Source organism: Vespula pensylvanica, chromosome 17, assembly GCF_014466175.1.
Source record: "Vespula pensylvanica isolate Volc-1 chromosome 17, ASM1446617v1, whole genome shotgun sequence".
Lineage (NCBI taxonomy): Eukaryota > Metazoa > Arthropoda > Insecta > Hymenoptera > Vespidae > Vespula > Vespula pensylvanica.
In genome coordinates, this window is record NC_057701.1 from 351,234 (window position 1) to 370,269 (window position 19,036).

A 19,036-nucleotide genomic window follows, 5' to 3' on the forward strand; every position below is an offset into this window, starting at 1 on the left:
CTTATATATTTTGTTTGAAAGAAAAAATAAATTAGAAAGCGAGAGAATACGCGATGGGCATAAATTTGCCGGGTCTCCTTCTCGTCTACTCGATCTTTTAACCATCTAGCTCTCTTTTATACTCGTCGAATTGCTCGAAAGAGAGAGAGAGAGAGAGAGAGAGATTCGTTTTCGCATTTTCACAAAGGCAGGACGCGACATTACGAGAGGCCGACGTTAGCGGCGGTATTCTTCTTACGACGTTTTGCGCAACTCGTACTTCTTACGTAGGTACTTTCGCTTTGCATAATTTACTCCGCGCCACGCGTCTCGATCGCGTATTCGTATTCGTATTCGTATTCGAGACAACTCGCGAAACGCGCGATACTTTTTATTACCGCAAGCGCACACCCTGCGTAAGATTTTCTTTCTTCGATCGACATCCGTAAGGACTCGACTTTCTAAAAAGACATAAGTAACTTTTCTAACGGAACTCTGGAGTTTGGCGCGTTTCGACGCTCCTAGACGCAATCTAACGGTGATTCGGTGGAAGAAAATTTGAACGGCACACGCGATACCGCACGTTCCTACATACATAGTAGATACATGCGTACGTACGTACATACATACATACATAATCTTTTGCCGTTCGACGAACAATCGTGGGAACTCGGGAGTCACGTAATCGTTCTTCTCAAAGAAACTCGTATAGTCAGAGTGGCGCGAAAGGTATATTCTCATTGTATTGTAGGTCGCGTGTCTCGCGTGTAGAATAAAAAAAAAAGAAAAGAAAGAAAGAAAAAAGAAAAAGGGAAAGAAAAAATGGTGATAACTCGGTAAAAAAAGTGTAAATTCGTAAACGGTTTTTAGTTCTCCATCCACTTGACTCTTTTTTCTTTCTTTTTTTTTTCTCTTTTTTATTCTCTTTACCTTTGATGCTCCCGGACGAGGTATGCGGAGTCTGCGGCGCGTGCGACGTTAGCGGCAACGGCGAACCCGAGGAGGTCGCGGAGTGTTCCAGCTTGGAACTCACCGCGCTCCACATCTCGAACATGTTGAACGCCGTGGTGACGGTCCTCTCCCGTCTCCCCTTGGCAGCTTCTGTTCCTCCTCCTCCACTTCCTCCTCCTCTCACACCGCGCGATCGCCCGTCGTCGTCGGTGCCCTTGATCGGCCCGGCCTAACATCCGCCGTGATAAACCTTCGACGTCCACTCGACGCCGACGTCTTTTCCACCACCGATCGTCGTCTTCCTCTTCTCCTTCTCTTCCACCACCACCACCACCACCACCTCCTCCTCCTCCTCCTCCTCCTCCTCCGCCTCCTCCTCCTCCACCACCACCACCACCACCACCACCGTCGCCTCCTCTTCTCCCAACGACTATCGTCACCTCCACTTCTTCTTTCGCTTCCTCCACCCTCTCGGACGCTTTTGGCGCGCGGTATCCAGCACGACACCGCGCCTCGATTCTTCCTTCCTTCCTTCCTTTCTTCCTTCCTTTTCTTTTCTTCTCTTTCCCTTCCTTTCCTTTCTCCTTCTTTTCTTCCCTTTCTTTCGATTCTATGGGAAAACTACGGCCCTATCTAATCGCCACGCACTCGAATCACTCCCAACCGGCTCGTCGTACTTCTTCCCGAGGCAACGGTAAAGTTATTATCGAATCCAGTGTACTCGTCAACCATGATCCTCGTTCGAAGACGCGACATGCTTATACTTTTAGTTTTCTCCCCTTTCTCGTCGGATCTGTAAACAGTATCGTCGATTCCATACCTAAAACGTGTTCGATGCGCGGATACGTTCGTTCTCTCGATCGAAACGAATGAGATTTTCTATGGACTTTTTGTTATCGTGGGAAGGAAACAAACATGTGCAACTCTTGGCAGTGGCATTCCAATTATCGTACGCGACCTACTATTTTTCTTCCATTTAGATTACAGATAGATATATCCAGCTCCGGAGATAGATAGATTACCTAGATACACCTTTCTCGTTGAAATTACGTAACGAATGCGTTCGATACGCAAACAGGGATTTCCCGATTCCTCGATAGGGAAGGTTTAATATTTAACGAAAATCATCTTTCGGATCAAAAAATTATTTTCTTGCGAAAACTGATGAGAAGCTTGAAACAACGTATTATTGTTTTTACCGAGAGATTATATATAAGAACAAGGCGTGTAAAGAACGAAGAGAAGAGAATTCTCGCGGAAGGAGGTCTCGTTCTCTTTGGGCGTTCGCATTCCAGCGCTTCGAGGGTTCCCCTTTAATCCTGCCGCGTTGCAAGTACGACGAAAGAGCTCGTGTCGAGGGGAACCGCACTTTGCTATCGAGCGAAGCTCGGAAGCGAACGAGCGAGCGAGCGAGCGAGCGAACGAACGAACGAACGAACGAACGAACGACCACCAGCGGAGCGAGCTTACCAGCCTGCCTGCCTGCCTGCCTTGCCTTCCTTGCTTACCACCGACGGCACCCACTCACCCCCCTTGCCTACATATTCACCGACTCTGCCTACTCTCCATGTGCTTTCATGACGCTCTATAGTTTCTTCTCGCTTTTATAGACCAGAACTGGTGGGATTCGCCGTGGAGCTTCCTTCACCTGGGATGCACCCACATCTACTTCCACACCTCTTCCTCTCTCTTCCTCTCTCTCTTTCTCTTTAGTTACACGAAAGAGTGAACGAGAGAGAGAGAGAGAGAGAAAGAAGGGAGAGCGAGATATATTTATACTTACACCCCTTCGCATAGCTATGTAAGAGCTTCTGCATTACGCCTACTACCCTTCTCGTTTGTGTGTCGACTCTATCTACCTACCTACCTACCTACCTACCTACGTGCATACACGGCTATCTCTTAGTGTTGGTTAGAACTCTCTACGTGCGGGAGTAGTAGGTATGTATACTTCTTTGCTGAAGTACTCGAAAGAACGTATATCGTCGCCCTTCGACCGTGCGTATGTAGTATATATAGGTCCATAAGAAAGAACGTTTCACGGTGGCGCATTCGCGAGTATAGTACGTGTGTGTATGCGTGTGCGCGCGAGTGGGACGACGCAGCGGATATACGTAGAGGGAGAACCGAGTCGAGCTAACATTCTGCCGGTCCTACTAGCCCACTGACTCGATCTACTCCTCTCTCTCTCTCTCTTTCTTTCTCTCTCTTTCTCTTTCTCTCTCTCTCTTTCTCGCTCTCTCAGTCGCACGCTCTCTATCGTTCACCCTACTACTACCACCGTCGTCCTTCTCTCTCGCTACTCGCTCGACCAACAGCAGCAGCACGCGTCCCGCAAACACGCTCACACAGATAAACGAAGCGTATATTCTATGACCTATGTAGTACTTCTTCCCTCCTCCCTCGAGCAACACGCTCTTTTCACCCGTCCGAACGAACGGTTAGCTGCTTCCTAACAGTACACGCAACGGACCTGCTCTACTGTCTGTGACGTAGCACGCGAGATCGGATCTCCTCCTCTTCTCGCATCGTAGCAGAACTTTATGTTCCACGGTAAGACCGATAGAGAGATCGATCTTCTTTTCGTTTCCTTACACGGTACCCTCCTTCTTTTCCGAAAGATTACGTAGCACATTTAATCTTTTATATCGTCGATTGTAATTAATCCCGTTTTGGACAAGTTTTGAAATAAGCGTCTCAAATGTTTGCGATTTGAAAAAATTATCAAAGTTATTTATTAATTGGAAGATGACGATTTAGAAGGATCACGCGTACGGTGCAACGAACGATCGTAAACTTAAATAAATTTTTTGCTTCCTTTCTTCAACATTTCTTATTAACGAGCGACGATAACTAGTTAAGTAAGAACTTTTGTATATAAAAAGTTTTTAGTTTTCACTCGCTCGAGCAAATTATCAGCCCAATATTACAAAACAAGACTATTAGGTATATGTAGAGCGACCGCATAGAGATCGAAGACTCGAGACTCGTCGAGGACAAGTCCGTATAGGTTGGAATCACCTGCACGAGCAACTCTTTCTCTCCTTTCCTCCCTCCCTTTCTCCCTCCCCCCCCTCTCTCTCTCTCTCTCTCTCTCGATGGTAGCTGAGAACTATACAACGACGACGACTACGACGACTACGACGACTACGATGCCGTAATAACGGCGGCACGCTCGTGCCAGAACCAAAGTGTACGGCTACGTGTACACGACCTAAATAAGATGCGATGCCCCCCGGGGCGAAAGTAATTCACGTATATATACACACGGTGCCGTGCGAGCGCGAGCGCAACTTTGCGCGATTACGTCTCCGCGCGTATATACTTACGCGAAGCCGGCTCGCCGACTTTAAGAATGGCGAGTTCCAAGAGCAAAACTCGGTCCTTAGAGACCAAAGATTCCAACTACGTTTTCTGCGGAAGGTCGTACGTAAAACCGAAAAACGAGGGAAGGGAGAGGGAGAGAGAGAGAGAGAGAGAGAAAAGAAGATAGTTGAGCAATGATTAACATGGTAATTAGCGATCGTTTAAGCGGAAATTATAACAAAGTCTACGTATCGATGCTACGAATTCTTATACGTAAGATTCCTATCGATCGGAGATTCGACCGTCCGAAGAAATAGATTTTAGGCGATTGCAAGTCGTAATTGCAAAGTTCACGGTCGTTGCTCTCGGCGAAGTATTAGATTAGGTGCAAATGGAGCAACGCGATCTCGAACGTGTTTACGAATGCGTTTCGACGAATGCTATTAGTAAATATTTATACGCTTATCTTATCGAAAGATTTGAGAGAGAGAGAGAGAGAGAGAGAAAGATGGAATGCAACGCACGACCAAATTCACGAGCTCGCAATTAAACGTTCTTTTCATCGATTTTCATCCGACTCTGCTGTCTTTTCTTTCTTTCCTCGATATATCTACGCGCACGTGGGCATTTCCGCTTGCATCGCGCGAGGACGCGCGATTAGAGATAAAAGCGGAGGCGCGCGGGCCTCCGTATCTCCTCGCGTTCGTCATCGACAAATCCTTGTCGTCTTCGAACATGTCGTCGAATCTATTAATCGTCTCTTGGTTATTACCGTTCCGTTTTCTTTCTGAATTTTTTCGTTTCTTTTTCTTTTTTTTTTTTAATCGCACGCGAGCCCTAGTAGGACGTAGGACTCGTGAAAAGTTTCGTCCTTCGTACCTACGTAAATGTACGTACGTGGAAGAGAAAAGGACGAGAGATTACGTAAGAGGAGCGCACGAGTCCCGTGTAAAGAGATTTTTGGCGGGCTCGATAAATCGGCGAAGCTCGGAATGAGAACCCGCGTTTTCCCATTCGCCTGCGTGCAGTAGGCGCGCACGCGCACACGCAGAAGCCGAGAACGCGGCGACACATCGAGAGAGCGCGATCGCGCGCGATCTAGGTATTACTTAATAATATCCATAACCGGGAGGTATAAATGATGGAGTGGGCGAGAGGGAGTCGTATGGGAAAGTCGGATGCAAAAGCAGACGCGAAACTGTGCAAAGAGGATCAACGGAAGAGAGATGAAAGCGATCGAGAGAACGATATTCGCGCTACTTTAATTTCTTTTTTCCCCCTTCTTCCTTTTTCTTTTTAAGAAACACACCAGAAACTCTCCTTTCCGAGCGGCGCGTCTTACTTTCGCCGAAATGAGTCACCACGAAGTACCGAGAGAGAAATTTAAACGGGACGAGTTTCGAGGATCGATCCTCTTCTCATTCGAGCGTGTATACGTATATCACAGTAGTAGTAGTAGTAGTAGTAGTAGTAGTAGTAGTAGTAGTTATAGCAGCAGTAGTAGTAGTAATAGGAGCAATAGTTATAATAATAAAAGTTCCTCGTCGAATGCACTGCCGTTGCACACCCTGTTGTTATTATTACTATTATTATTATTAATATTATTATATTATCGTACGAAGAACCCCGAAGAATCTTTGGATCATCAGCTCCGTTTCATTCGTCGTTTTTTTCACAACTTTCGATTATCATTATCATTATCATTTGATTCACTTTCACTGAATAGCACAAGAGAAACGATCCATTCGCGTATTCCCTTCGCACTGCACGAGACGACGTCGGCGAGGGATTCTTGAGGGTTGGGGATGGTAGGGGTGGAAGGTACGTGGGTAGGGAGAAAAGAGTCGGGGAATAGACAGGCGAAGAGACAGAGAATGAGAGAATGAGAGAGAGAGAGAGAGAGAGAGAGAGAGAGAGAGAGAGAGAAAGAGAAAGAGACAGAGAGAGAGAGAGAGAGAGAGAGAGAGAGAGAAATAGACAGATAGAGAGCGAGCAAGAGAGAAAGAGAAAGAGACGGAGACAGAGAGAGGGAATAAAGGTGTCACTAGGAAGTCCCGAGAAACGTCGATACTCCTAAGAGTACCGCACAACACTTCGATAAAAAGACCGATGTATCTATGACGATCCTCCCGAGAGCCAAAGAGGGCTCGGACGTTCTCGATCGGGGCGTCGACTGGTAGCACGCACGCGGGGGACAATCACGACCCCGTCTCCTCTTCCGCGACTCTTCGAGCACGAGGCGGCGCCGTAGAAGAGAACTTTGCGACTCTTCGCGCCACGATCGCCACCCGCAGTTTTGCCATCGGTCCACGCACGGGCACGCACTACTTTTTCCCGGCGGAAATTATGCGCCCGCGCGCGCGTCTACGTGTGCGTGCGGTATGCGAGAGAGGGAGAGAGAAAAAGAGAGCACCCTTAACGAATGAAAAATCTTTCTATATTTAGTCTCTCTTTCTCTCTCTGTCTTCGATTTGTTCACGCGTACACTCGCGCACTCTTTCTCTCGTTGTTTTTGTTAATTCAATTTTCGAGATATCTTTTGAAATTTCTCTTAAGAAACGTCGGAACGAACCGACGACGAACGAAACGAGGACGACGATGATAACGAGCACCGAACGGTGTCCCTCGCGAGAAACGAGAAAACGACGGTTCCTACGGCGGTTCCTACGGCGGTTCCTACGACGGTTCCTACGACGGTTCCTACGACGACCGTGGCTCCGGGTTGACTAGTGCGCGCCGCGCAAGACCGAACAGAGCCAGCCCCACCGTTTCTGCACTCTTACTCTCTCTCTATCTTCCTCTCGCTCGCTCTTCGGCCCTCCGCTTCTCTCCCTCTGGCCTCCGCCGGAGGGAGCGCGCGCAGCGTACCGAACCAACGAGGGAGCGAGAGAGTGCGAGGAACGCAATAGATAGGAGAAAAGAGGGAGAGGGGAGAGGGAGAGGGACAGAGTGAGAAGGTTTATGCGCGAGAGGGTGGGAGAGGGAAGGAAAGCACGAGCGCAGTAGCGCGGAGGGCTTCCATGGGAGGGAGTGGGGCACGCCGGTCGTCTTGGAGGGGCCAACGAAAGGGACAGAGAGAGAGAAAAGATATATATATATATATATAATATGTGTATATACGTATGTACGTATGTATGTACGTATGTATGAAGAGCTAGAAGAAGAAAGTGCCAACGCTGAGAGCTTACGGATAACTTGGAAACGTGGCGAGAGAGATTCGAGAAAAGTTTCGTCGAAGAAGGGTTGCTGTAAACAGGATCACGTTGGGGCAGGTCACCCCTTCTTCTTTTTCTTTTCTCTCTCTCTCTCTTTCTCTAGCGTACGTACATCCTTTCCTCTTCGACAGGGTGCTAGAGTGGTCGTGCTTGTTTTCCTTCCGGCTGATGCTTCTCTTGCATTCGCACGAGGTGTTACTTTTAGTCGTTTCGACTTGTAAAATTGTGTATTTGTGTGTGAGAGAGAGAGAAGAACGTTGGGAAGTCATCTTTCGAAGGCGTAAACTCGACTCGCTCAAGCGTTTAATCCTGCCTAAGTGCGTCTCTCTTTCTTCCCATTTCTCGGACTAATTATCCGACGAAATCTGAATCCCAGGATAGATTTGACTACGCTGTTTTGTCCCATATTAACGAATCGATTCTCTCGTTTCATTTTTAATCTTATCGAGTAAGAGTATCGAGGTGTATAAGTATGGAAGATACTCGAGTACAAAACGGTTCGTACTCGCTTCGAGTTATTTTACCTCACGGTGTGACCCGTTAAAAAAAAGAAAAAAGTCAAGAAGCCGCTCTAAACGAGCCCGATTGGGGGTAAGTTATCCCGTTTCTATTCGTTGCTATGCGTCCCGCATTGATATCTATTCTAGCGAGTAGCTCCAGCAGGTGTTCCTGGCGTACGTGGCGGGTTCGTTTAAAAATTGTAACACGTGCGTTAAACATGTCCATTATTCTCCTTCAAGAACAAAAAGAATTCGTGAAAAGAAGACGAATCGATCTATTTTGTCTTATTTAATTCTCTCAAAGTTCCTTTCTCGTGTGTTTGACTTGAAACTTTCGTATATTGCATTTGCACGAACGCGAGTCGTCCTTTTTCGAGGCGTCTTTTGGAGGAACAAGGACGAACGAGCGAGGAAGTTTTAATGCGAAAGAAAGGTCAGGATAAGAAGAAAGCTTCCGACCGAGTTACGTACATATCCCTACGTACGTATACACGTGGGGAGGAATAAAAGGAGAGGCAAACGGAACAAATAGGATTTAGTTCGCTTCTAGCCGTCGGATCTACGTTGCTTTAACTAACAAAATATATAGTTATATCAAAAAGAGAAGAAAAGGAAGAAAATCGCGTAAATTTATTATACGACGGTGATAGCGGTTATTTAAAAAAAAAAAAAGAGAAGAAAAAAAGATCAAAGGAGCCTTATCTCGACGTCGTCTTTAAACGATCTGTTGGCTACTTTGGTCTCTCGCAACGTAACGTCTACAAACGACAATGACGACGACGACGACGACGACGACGACGACGACGACGGCGACGGCGACGGCGACGGCGACGACGACGACGACGAGGACGATGACGAGGACGACGAGGACGACGACGAGGACGGGTGTAAGGCGGCGCACGCACTTGCCACGACGATCGATCGTCCCCCTGCGATCGATCGGCCCAGAGATGCCGGCCGTAGGCGTTGTATACTTGCCAGAAAGTATACACGTAACAACACACAGCAGGTATCACCGTTAAGGCTCATCAAGGAATCTCGCGGGCCTTTGGCATGGCTCGAATATAAAGAACCTTCTCTCCCGTTGTTCTTGCTTCGCGATCTGAATTAAGACGGGGTACCGGCTTTCGTATTTTCGATTCAAAAATCGTTCATATAAGTAGCTATGTACATATATATCGCCCACGTGGAGTCAATTTTCTTACACGTAGGAAGATATAAGAAGAGGAAACTTCATGACTTTTTTTTTTTTTAGATACAAAAAGACGTTGAATTATTTGCGAATAAGAACGATTTCGACCGACAAATAGTTCATCTAGAATAGAAATTAACTTAGGATCTTTTCGTGACGATTTAAGGTCGAGCGGGGAAAAGTACCAGGGAAACTGTAGAGGATAAATTCGCGACGATAAATTTAGATACGCTGTCGTGGATTCGCAAAGTCGAGAGAAGTCGCGCTATCGATCTGCTTTGAAGAATTCGAGCGAGTTGCGAGGAGAAAGAAAGAGAACGCGTAATACCGTCGATATATACGAAGCTCGAAACGTTTCGTTTAAAATTTTCTTGGACCGGATTGCTTCGCTTCGAGAGCGGAGGAGCGAAGAGAAGAGAAGAGAAGAGAAGAAAAGAGAAGACAAGATGGGGATTGAAAACGTAATAGGAGGATAGGACATCTGTATCTCGCGATACAAGAGCACCACCGACACTCGATATCGCACCGTTAGGTCGTCCACCCTCAACCGAGAGGCCTCCTCTCATTGTCGTTTCGCATATTATTCGAGACGAGGGATTTCTTACAGGTATACGTGGGAAGATATGCGATAGAATCGATCAGCCCTCGACCGGTGAACAACTTTTCTTTTATTACCGATAAAGAAAGGAGAGAAAGAGAGAGAGAGAGAGAGAGAGAGAGAGAGAGAGAGAGAGAGAGAGAGAGAGAGAGAGAGAGAGAGATAGGTAGGTAGATGATTTTCAATAACCGCGAAAAAGTTCCGTTTCTTTCGATCGATTCTATCGTACCGGAAGGAAGGCTAGAGTACGATCATTTGTACTCCGGAAGTCGACCTTGATGCCGTGAATAACAGGAAACTATAACAGTAACGATAACAAAAGGAGCAATGTTCGGATTAGTTTCCGTTAATGAATCTTTTTCGAAAGAGATAATACGCAAAGAATCGTATAATCATCGTCGTCTACGTATCTATCAGGTGCAAGAAAGTTGGTCGGAATTGCAAAGGCTTAACAGCTCGTAACCAATCCGTACGGCGTCGTCTTCCATGCCAATCGGAGCGCGTCGAACGTCTGATAATCGAGTTAAAAGATTTCACATCGATTTCCACGATTCCTGCCGCGCGAATTTACTTAATATTCCTAAACGCATCGATAGGGAAATAAAAGAAGACCCGCGCATACATATAAGATACGTAAAGACGACATTAACCAAAGTGAAAAATTTTGGTGGGCGAATCGGCTCTTACCGATTCCATCGTCATCATCGCGATGAACAAACGGATTACAGTTATTTCCTCGATAGGCACACGCTCAGTCAATGACCGAGGCAAACGTTTTAGCATTCTTAAGCTCGCTCGGAAGAGAGTTGGAGATAGGTGGTGGTTCGCTTCGAAAAGGTAGTCCCGAACAAACGAAAGAACGTTACTAGTATTCGTTCGTGGTGCGACCGATCGAAGAGGAAAACGTGCGATGGAAAAGTAATCCAAGCGGATTATAAAATTACGTGCTATCTTACGCGCGTCTGAGTTGGCTCGAGTTATTTTCGTGACGGGGGAAAGAAAAAGCTTGCATATCGGTAGAAATTTCAGTAGACGAGAAACGAGAATCTTAAGTAACGATGTAGCTGTAAAGGAAAGAAAGGAAAGAAAAGAAAAAAAAAGAAGAGGAAAAGAAAAAGAGAAAAGATGAAAAATACAAAGAGAACTCTTGAAAATAAGGACGGCAATCCATTTAAGGATTACCAAATTGGTGTCCCGCAGCGAGTTGGACTTGGAGAGTCCCAAATTCGTACGTTCTACCTGCTGTGTCTGATTCGAGGAGCACGTGCGAAAGATATTTCGCGACTTGATCGTCGTCGTCGTCGTCGTCGTCCTCGTCGTTCTATACAATACTCGAATGTGTTGTGTAGATCGAGCGAAACGACGCAAAAAACCGTAAGAGGCGCCTCTTTTCGTTTCGTCTTTTCACGTCGAGAAGTTGGAGAAGGAGGTGGTGGTAAAGGTGGTGGAGGTGAAGGAGGAGGCGTTGTAGGCGAGTCGGGCCGATCGATAGGCATACGCGCGTTATACATATAGGCGCGATCGATGCGGGGGCCTCGACGCTCGTGTTTAAGAGCGAACGCCACCGGTGCGGATACGTAGGTAGGTGGGTAGGTAGGTTGGTAGACCATTGAAAGCGTGCAGGGATGTACCGTTAGCCACGTCACCACGTCACCTCTCTCTCTCTCTCTCTCTCTCTCTCTCTCTCTCTCTCTCTCTCTCTCTCTCTCTCTCTCTCTCTCTCTCCACAGTCAGCATTATAACTCGCTCGCAAGCGCGCCAATCCTACCCATTGAAATTCCTGTCGCCGAAAACGAGCCGTCGAGGATCGCGCAATCCTCCACCCTCCTTTATCCCTCCTTTATCCTTCCAGCGTCACGTAGAAAGCAACGTGCATCGTGTAAAACTCGAAAGGATACCGATGAAGATCGAGTTGTATCTGACTGGACCGACGAATTCAGGAGATAAACTTTTCTTACGGAGTAGCGGATTACGGAGTAGAAAAGTTTCTTTAGGTATATGCAACCTACTCTGTGTGTATATATATATATGCGTCTATAATAAATACTATACTCTCGCTCCTTTCTTTCGATTGATTCGATCCGGGAGTAGATTTTATGTTAATGCGATATCGAGAGAGGTGCTTTTATCGATTGTCAGGGGGATAAACGCGAGACGTCGATTAGCGATAAGTAAACGAGTCTTTACGGACGAGCGTAGACAAGCGTTGGTAATTACGGGAGAGAAAGAGAGAACGATGTTTTTCTGTTCCGTCTTTTTGTAAAGTCGCGTGAAAGCAATAGGTTTCGCGTCGTTTATCGGTTGTAGTTACGCAAATAAGATAATAAGGCGATAGAAGGTTAAATGGTTACACGTCGGATGAAACGTTTCGAGATGCTTAAAGGAGCTAAATAAGTAATATCGAAAAAAATGAAAACTATTTGAGAGAAAAGAGAGAAAATACGTTGGGGAAGAGAAGTATCGGTTGCACGGACCGTTTGGTTTCACGTCGTCCGCAACAATAGAAGTACCTCGGAGTTGTAAAAATTATGGCTGCTTGGCATTTCAGGGTGAAGGCCCCCCAGGAGAGCTAGTGATATTTCAAAAATTCTCTCTCTCTCTCTCTCTCTCTCTCTCTTTCGGTCTCGAACGTGCCGGAACGAAATTGGTGAAAGGATTAAAATGAGAAGTGGAAAGGACTACCATTCAACGCGCTCGGAGTTTTAAAGATAGATATAAAAATTTGTTCAGCGCAATAAAACGCTTTGACTATCGAAGATTACGTATAAAGGGCACACAGTGTCGATCACGGACGTTGTACGATTTGTTTTTTTCGGAGAGAGATTTTTTTCGAGAAACGTCTTACGTATTCTACGAGCGAAGAAGGCACGTTGCTCGAAACGTTTTTCGTTTGAGAAATGTTTACGAGAAGGCCGGTAGTACCTGGGCAAGAGGAATGAATCGACGTTGACCATTGTCGTAGGTAACTTTCTCGTCGATAACCGAGTTCAACGAGCTCTTTTGGCACGGCCCGCGGTATTATGAGGTAGCGCGAAGCAAAGTGAAATTTCCAGCCGGTCCTCTGCCGTAAATTAAGTTGCGACAACCGTACGCGTTCGACGAACCGTTGTCCCGAAACGAAGAACGAAGGAAAACCTGGACCAACCGCAAGAGAGGAAAAGGATTGTCGACTTTCTTTTCGGAAAAGCTACCACAATTTTTTTTCATTCTCAGCCTCTCGTCTCTCTCTCTCTCTCTCTCTCTCTCTCTCTCTCTCTTTGTCATTGACTTTACACGTCCTACCTATTACCACGAAGTCTCATAAATTTTGTGGCGAAACTTACGGTCGAGGAAACGTGATTTTCCAGCTGAAACACACCTGCTCCCTCTTTCGAGAGTTTACGATAGACGGATTCTTATAGGATTATTAGATATCTATCTCATCGTAGGTGGAAAGAAAGGTTCGGCTTCGCGAGATGGGTATATCGAAATAAACGAAGCGAGATAACGCCTTCGCTCGATTTACTTCGCTAGATGTTCCAGTAACGAGCGGTTAAGTCAAATATATCGCGTTCCCTCGGCCGCGGTAGAACTTTTTTGGCACGACTCACGGGTACGAAGGTGTTACGCCGTCGGCGACGACTGCTCGGGGATTGCTCGGGGATTCTCATTTCGAGCAAACCTTTTTCGACGATATTATTCGTGGCGGTAGCAGGGAACTGCGTAACGTTTCTAACGATATCCTCCTTCCTCGTTACGTACATCCATTGTTCCAAGTTCGAAGTTGGGCAAGTCTTGATCGCGATAGATCTCGATCGTCTCGATCCTGGTTCTCTCGGTCCGCACGAAAATCGTGATGTGGAAGGAACGATCTCGAGAAAGAAAGAGGGTAAGAGAGATGGCGAAAGAGAGAAAGAGAGAAAGGGAGTATATATTTAGTCGAGCTGGACCGATGCCAAGCTCATCAACGAAAATGAAATCTGGGTCTCTCCGCGCTGCCCGCTTCTAAAACGTCGCCGACGACCTCTCGATATACGTCCATGACCTGTGCGACGCGTCGAAAACTCGGCCCTACGTCTAACGAGAGACCAACGATGAGAGGCAGAGGGAGAGATCGAGAGAGATCGTACAGCAGGCACAATTTTCGTCTCGACTCGCCTCGATAATCTCACGATCTAACTGATCCCAGGATATTCGACGAAACTGCTTTCTCGAATTACACACGAAACAACTCGTATACGTACTTTCCTTCTTCGAGATGCTACAGCTCCTTGTTTTTCTCTCGATCGTTATTTCATACGTGAAACAATAATTAGATTAGATAAAAAGGATTGCAACGAAAGTAAAATTACTGGGGGCATTGCTTTTCGCGAATGTTACGTAAGACGATACGGTGTCCCGCAAGAGAGTATGGGAAGCCCGGCCTGCAAAAAGCTGAGCGAGACCCTCCCTTACGTCCCTCCTACTCCCTTCCAGTTAGGTCGAGGTCCGGAAACGTTTTTGACGCCGCAGGCGGGGAAAGTGACGACGACGACGACGACGGCGACGGTGACGGCGATGACGACGACGACGACGACGACGTCGACGACGACGACGACTACTACTACTACTACTACTACTATTACTACTACTACTACTACTACTACTACTACTATTACTAAGACGACAAGGACCGGAGCTCTTGACAGATGGTTCTCTCTCATTCCACTCTCATATACGCTCCTCTTCGAACTCGCTCGGATCGCCAAGGGCTACGCCGCAGGATCGCACCTTCTTGTATGGTGTTAATGGCCGCACGAGCGAACGCGCGAGTGCACGCTTGCTTGCAGACAACTTTTATCCTTCGCTCGAAGAGAACTCGGGATAATTCCGCAACGATATATGACTCTCGATAAAATCGATAGTTCGCTTTCTCTCTGCCGATTTATCTTTCTCCTTCTATCTCCTCTTTCGACGCGACTCTTCGTTCTCTCTCTCTCTCTCTCTCTCTCTCTCTCTCTCTCTCTCTCTCTCTCTCTCTTTTCGACCTGCATTTATATTGTACGTTACACGTGTGTATGTGTATGTGTGTGTGTATATATATATATCCTTATAGCCCAGAACGCTCTCAGCCGTGATTCTAATCATCGCCCGATACGGATCGGACGTTAATAAGTCGATGCTCGTTGGCCGGTTTAATTTATCAGTCGACGCACTCGCGTTGTCCAATTTAAACGACGCGCCGATGACCATGTAACTACTCGCTCGTACGCTACGTTCTCGGATAATAACGTGGATATTAGGTCGAATCTCCTGTTTCGAGTTAATTACTCGTCCGATATTAATTGCTCGCTGATACCGGTTGAAATTTTCCAATGTCTAGGTACATAATAATTTCAACGAGATTCGATTTTTATCTCCATCATATTATATCGTTTCATTCATGTTTTGTTTTTCTATAGCTTTGGCCTCGTACGTACATATGTACATATACGTACGACGATTACGTAGGAGATATCGAGAACGCTCTTTTCCAATGGGCTCCGACTCGCTTCGCAGCTATTCGCGCGAATATCATTCTATCGGATCCGTTTACAATGCGATCGCATTGAACCCTGTGATATGGTAGCACTTTAGCGCTGGATTATGATGGTACCGTGGAGCTTACGATATATGCGTATAATGGTTTCGATATAATCGTTCCGACGCATTGGAAACGCGCTTTCTCTTCGAGAACTCGTTCGAAAAATATTCATCTCCCTTTTTCCCCTCTCGATTTTATAGGTCAAAACATTCTCGTAATCATTGGATTCATTCAAGTTTTAGTCTCGAGGATCTCGGAATCGAATGATACGTCGTGGCCTCTCTCCTTGTAAAAGGAAAATGATGAAAAAAAAAAAAAAAAGGAAAAGAGAGAAGAAAAAAAAGAAAAAAGACAAATTCTCTCGAGCATTAATCCAAAATAGCGATAGATATTATAGATTCGCGTTCTCCGACCTACTCTCGAGCACTGCCTTGATAGCCTCGGGCTTTGCCGCAGGATCGCGTCGCCGACGTAATGGCTATGCAAGGTGCGCGCTCCGACTCGCGTCCGCCACCGCTGCATTCATTGAAAATACGCCGCTTATCCATAGGCACGTACCACGCGTTTACACGTTCTACTGGTCAGCCTCGGCAAAGTCCTTTTCGTAACACGTAGGTACATACGTATGTACGATCAATGTACGATCTATGTACGTTCGCCGAACATTCCTACGTTATTTTGTTACATAGACCGAACTGTGTTCTTCGTAAAATGGAAAAAGAAAAAAAGAAATGTAGAAAGAAACGCAAGAAAAGAATATTATCCCCCTCGACTCGTACGATTCCATTTTAATATCTTTTTGAAACACAAAAAAGCCTCTTTATCTTTCTATGGATAAAAGTCCATGTCGATCGGAGAGGGAGAATACAGAGAGGCGTTAAGAAGCGAGTAAAAAGGAAAACGTATCCTCGTCCTCGAACAACGTCCCTCGAGGACAGCGAGAGCACGATACACGGAATACATGCGCGTACCTTACGTAGAACGGATTACGGACGGCCGCGGCAGGCCGAGTTTGTCGAGATTTCGAAACGAGACGATGAATACGCCTAGAAGACCGTGCCAGCTTGATCGATCGCTCTCGAGATCGTTTCTCTCGCTCCGACTAAAGAGCTCCTACATATGTATATACCTTCATTTCATCGTTCTAATGTAATTTTCCATTTGACGTTACTCACCGAATTTCTATCTATCTCTCTCTCTATTTCTATCTCTCTCTCTCTCTCTCTCGCTCTCTCTCTCTCTCTCTCTCTCTCTCTCTCTCTCTCTCTCTCGCTCTCTCTCTCTCTCTCTGGTTAATCGTTAACGCGGTAACGTGGATGACACTGATTGGCTTACCTGAAATCAAAATAAATGACGATATTAACTTCTTGTTAGAAGATCGATCATAATTTAGCTTCGATGTAATATTAAAAGTAACGTTTTTAAACATTTCTTTTTCAGAGACAAGTATTTCAATTGGCAATACGACATCGAACAAAGTCCTTAAACGATCGTCGTGCCGACCGACAAGGAGGAGGCCTTCGATCTTGGTGCTGGAGAGGCGATCGTACACGTTCTTAGAACGTAAGGAGCGATTGTTGTCGGCAATGGGCCGTTGTCGCAATGGGAAGTCTCCTCTTGCAACCGGCACTAAATCGTTTCGCTTCGGCACGTCGCAAGAGTCAGAAGCGGTCCCAGTCGAGCGATTCGCCGGAACCTATCTCGTTTCCCGATCGTACGATCGCACCAGAACACGGATATCTTTAATTTCTAATAACGACTCTTCGAGGGAATCCACGAGATATGAATATCGGATAAGAATGAAAAAGAAGAAAAAAGAAAAATAAGGTATTCCGTTAAAAACTTTAACAATATTCCAAGCGAAATGAAATAAATCGTTCGCTTATATATTACTTATGATCGAATTATCGAATATATATAATGCACGTTTACTTGTGAATTAAAACGTAACACAAAAAAAAAAAACAAGTTTTTAGAAACTCCGCGCCGCTCGATCTCGAGAATCGTTTGAAATTCCCGCTCTATGTCTCGATTGATCCTCGCGACGAAACCGTGTATCGACCTTCGGCCCTTTTCGATTATGACGTAGCGACGACAGCGCCGGTCGGTAAAGCTGCGCCATGACGATAACTCGCAACCGACTTGTCTCGACTTTCATCGATGTTTTTCAGTCGATACGGCCGGTCTCTCGATCGGAGACTCCAGGATTGGCCACCGTCGTGGCGTCGGTAGCGCCGACGACGGCATCTGACGTAGCGCGCGCTCGGTACCTTGCCCGTCGACCGGCCTTGCAAGGCTGCAGGCCATCGAACTCTTGCCCTACTGCCGCGCCACGTAATACTCGTACGCGATGCGCAAGAACGAGGATAACCGACACGACTCGCGCGCCTTCCTCGCTCGCTCGTCGTTCGCTCGCTCGCTCGTTCGCTCGCTCGCTCGTTCGTTCGCTCGTTCGCTCGCTCGCTCGTTCGTTCGCTCGTTCGCTCGCTCGCTCGTTCGTTCGTTCGTTCGTTCGTTCGTTCGCATAAAGGGGAAAAAAAAAGAAGGGAGCGGCTTGAACGATACAGGAACGAAACCCAGGGCCGTACGCGTTATCTTCTACCTTCCTTTCGAATCCACGATCAACCCCCTTTGTGATATTTCCAAGAATTAATTTTTTCTACAATTTCCATGTGGAATCATTACAGGGAGGATTTATATACCAGCTGCTAGGTATTTAAAATCGACTGTCTGAATGCCTCGTCCAAGACAATTTCCAAATAATTCACATCGACATCGATATATCGCTTGATTGCTATTTCGGTAACTATTTTGAAAGTTATTTAGGTTGCCGGATCTTACCCTATATATTATTCATCGTTGACAAATTTTTAAATACGTTTCCCGATTTATTTTTATCGCTAGTTGGTTATGAACATGAATCGATTGAAATTGCATGGATTCATTCGTGGGAATAGAGAGGGTCGATGATAAAGCAATTTCTGTAAAAGGCAAGGAGGGAAAAGTATTACGGATCTGCCTAAAAATAAATAGCAAGCTCGCACGATGTACGGGGAATCTCTTTCTCTCTCGCGGAACGCAATTCGTTTATTGATTTTGGTTCTGACGTCCGAGGCGTTATTAAATTCCTCCTGACTCGAAACGAGAAGGGGGATTGGGGTAAATATATTTTTGAAAAGTTTTTCAAGGGAAATAGCTCGGGATTGATATTTTTTCAATTGCCGCGGTATTTATTAATCGGATAGCGCGACGGCGAGGATAGTACTCGGAATTCGATAGTAATAGATCAAGAACCAAGAGCGCGTCATCGGGGTTCTTTCTGATTGGTAAGAGAGGCCAAACTGTGCCACGGTCGCGCGCGCTTCCATCGAAGCAGGGCTTCACCGTCGGACGCACTTTTACCCTATAACGCTTGGTAAGCTCGTTAGCGAGGCGAATCATGTGCCGCGGAATAAGAGCTCAAGCAGAAACCGTAATTCGCACGATTGAGATGTTTGTGGAAAAAAAAGAAAAAAAAAAAAAAAACAGCCAAACCGTCGATCCGTCGATGCGAAACGTTTTCCACTTGCAAACCTACACTTTTTTCGTGCATATCGATCAAATAAGTAGTGCGAAGATATCGTAAGAATAGTTTGGTGCCCCATTTTATTCCGTGTCGCGTGCATCGCTCTCTTTTCCCTTTTTTCGTACCTAACCATCGTCATCGAATAAGCTTGATAACGTCAAAGCTCGGTTTTGTTCGCGCATTCGAGA

General features: G+C 46.1%; 1 protein-coding gene across 2 annotated transcripts in view; it reads right to left on the bottom strand.

Moving 5' to 3' along the window:
• LOC122635255 (probable nuclear hormone receptor HR3) overlaps positions 1–19,036 on the bottom strand; it is a 55,955-nt gene that overhangs the window by 33,099 nt on the left and 3,820 nt on the right. Inside the window, exon 1 of one of the 2 annotated variants that reach the window (XM_043825247.1) lies at positions 910–1,245. The exons of the other annotated variant lie outside the window; for it this stretch is intronic. Coding sequence (XP_043681182.1) covers positions 910–1,033 — 124 coding nt within the window. The 5' untranslated portion in view covers positions 1,034–1,245. Of the gene's footprint in view, positions 1–909; positions 1,246–19,036 lie in introns of those variants that run through there. 2 annotated transcript variants of the gene reach the window in all.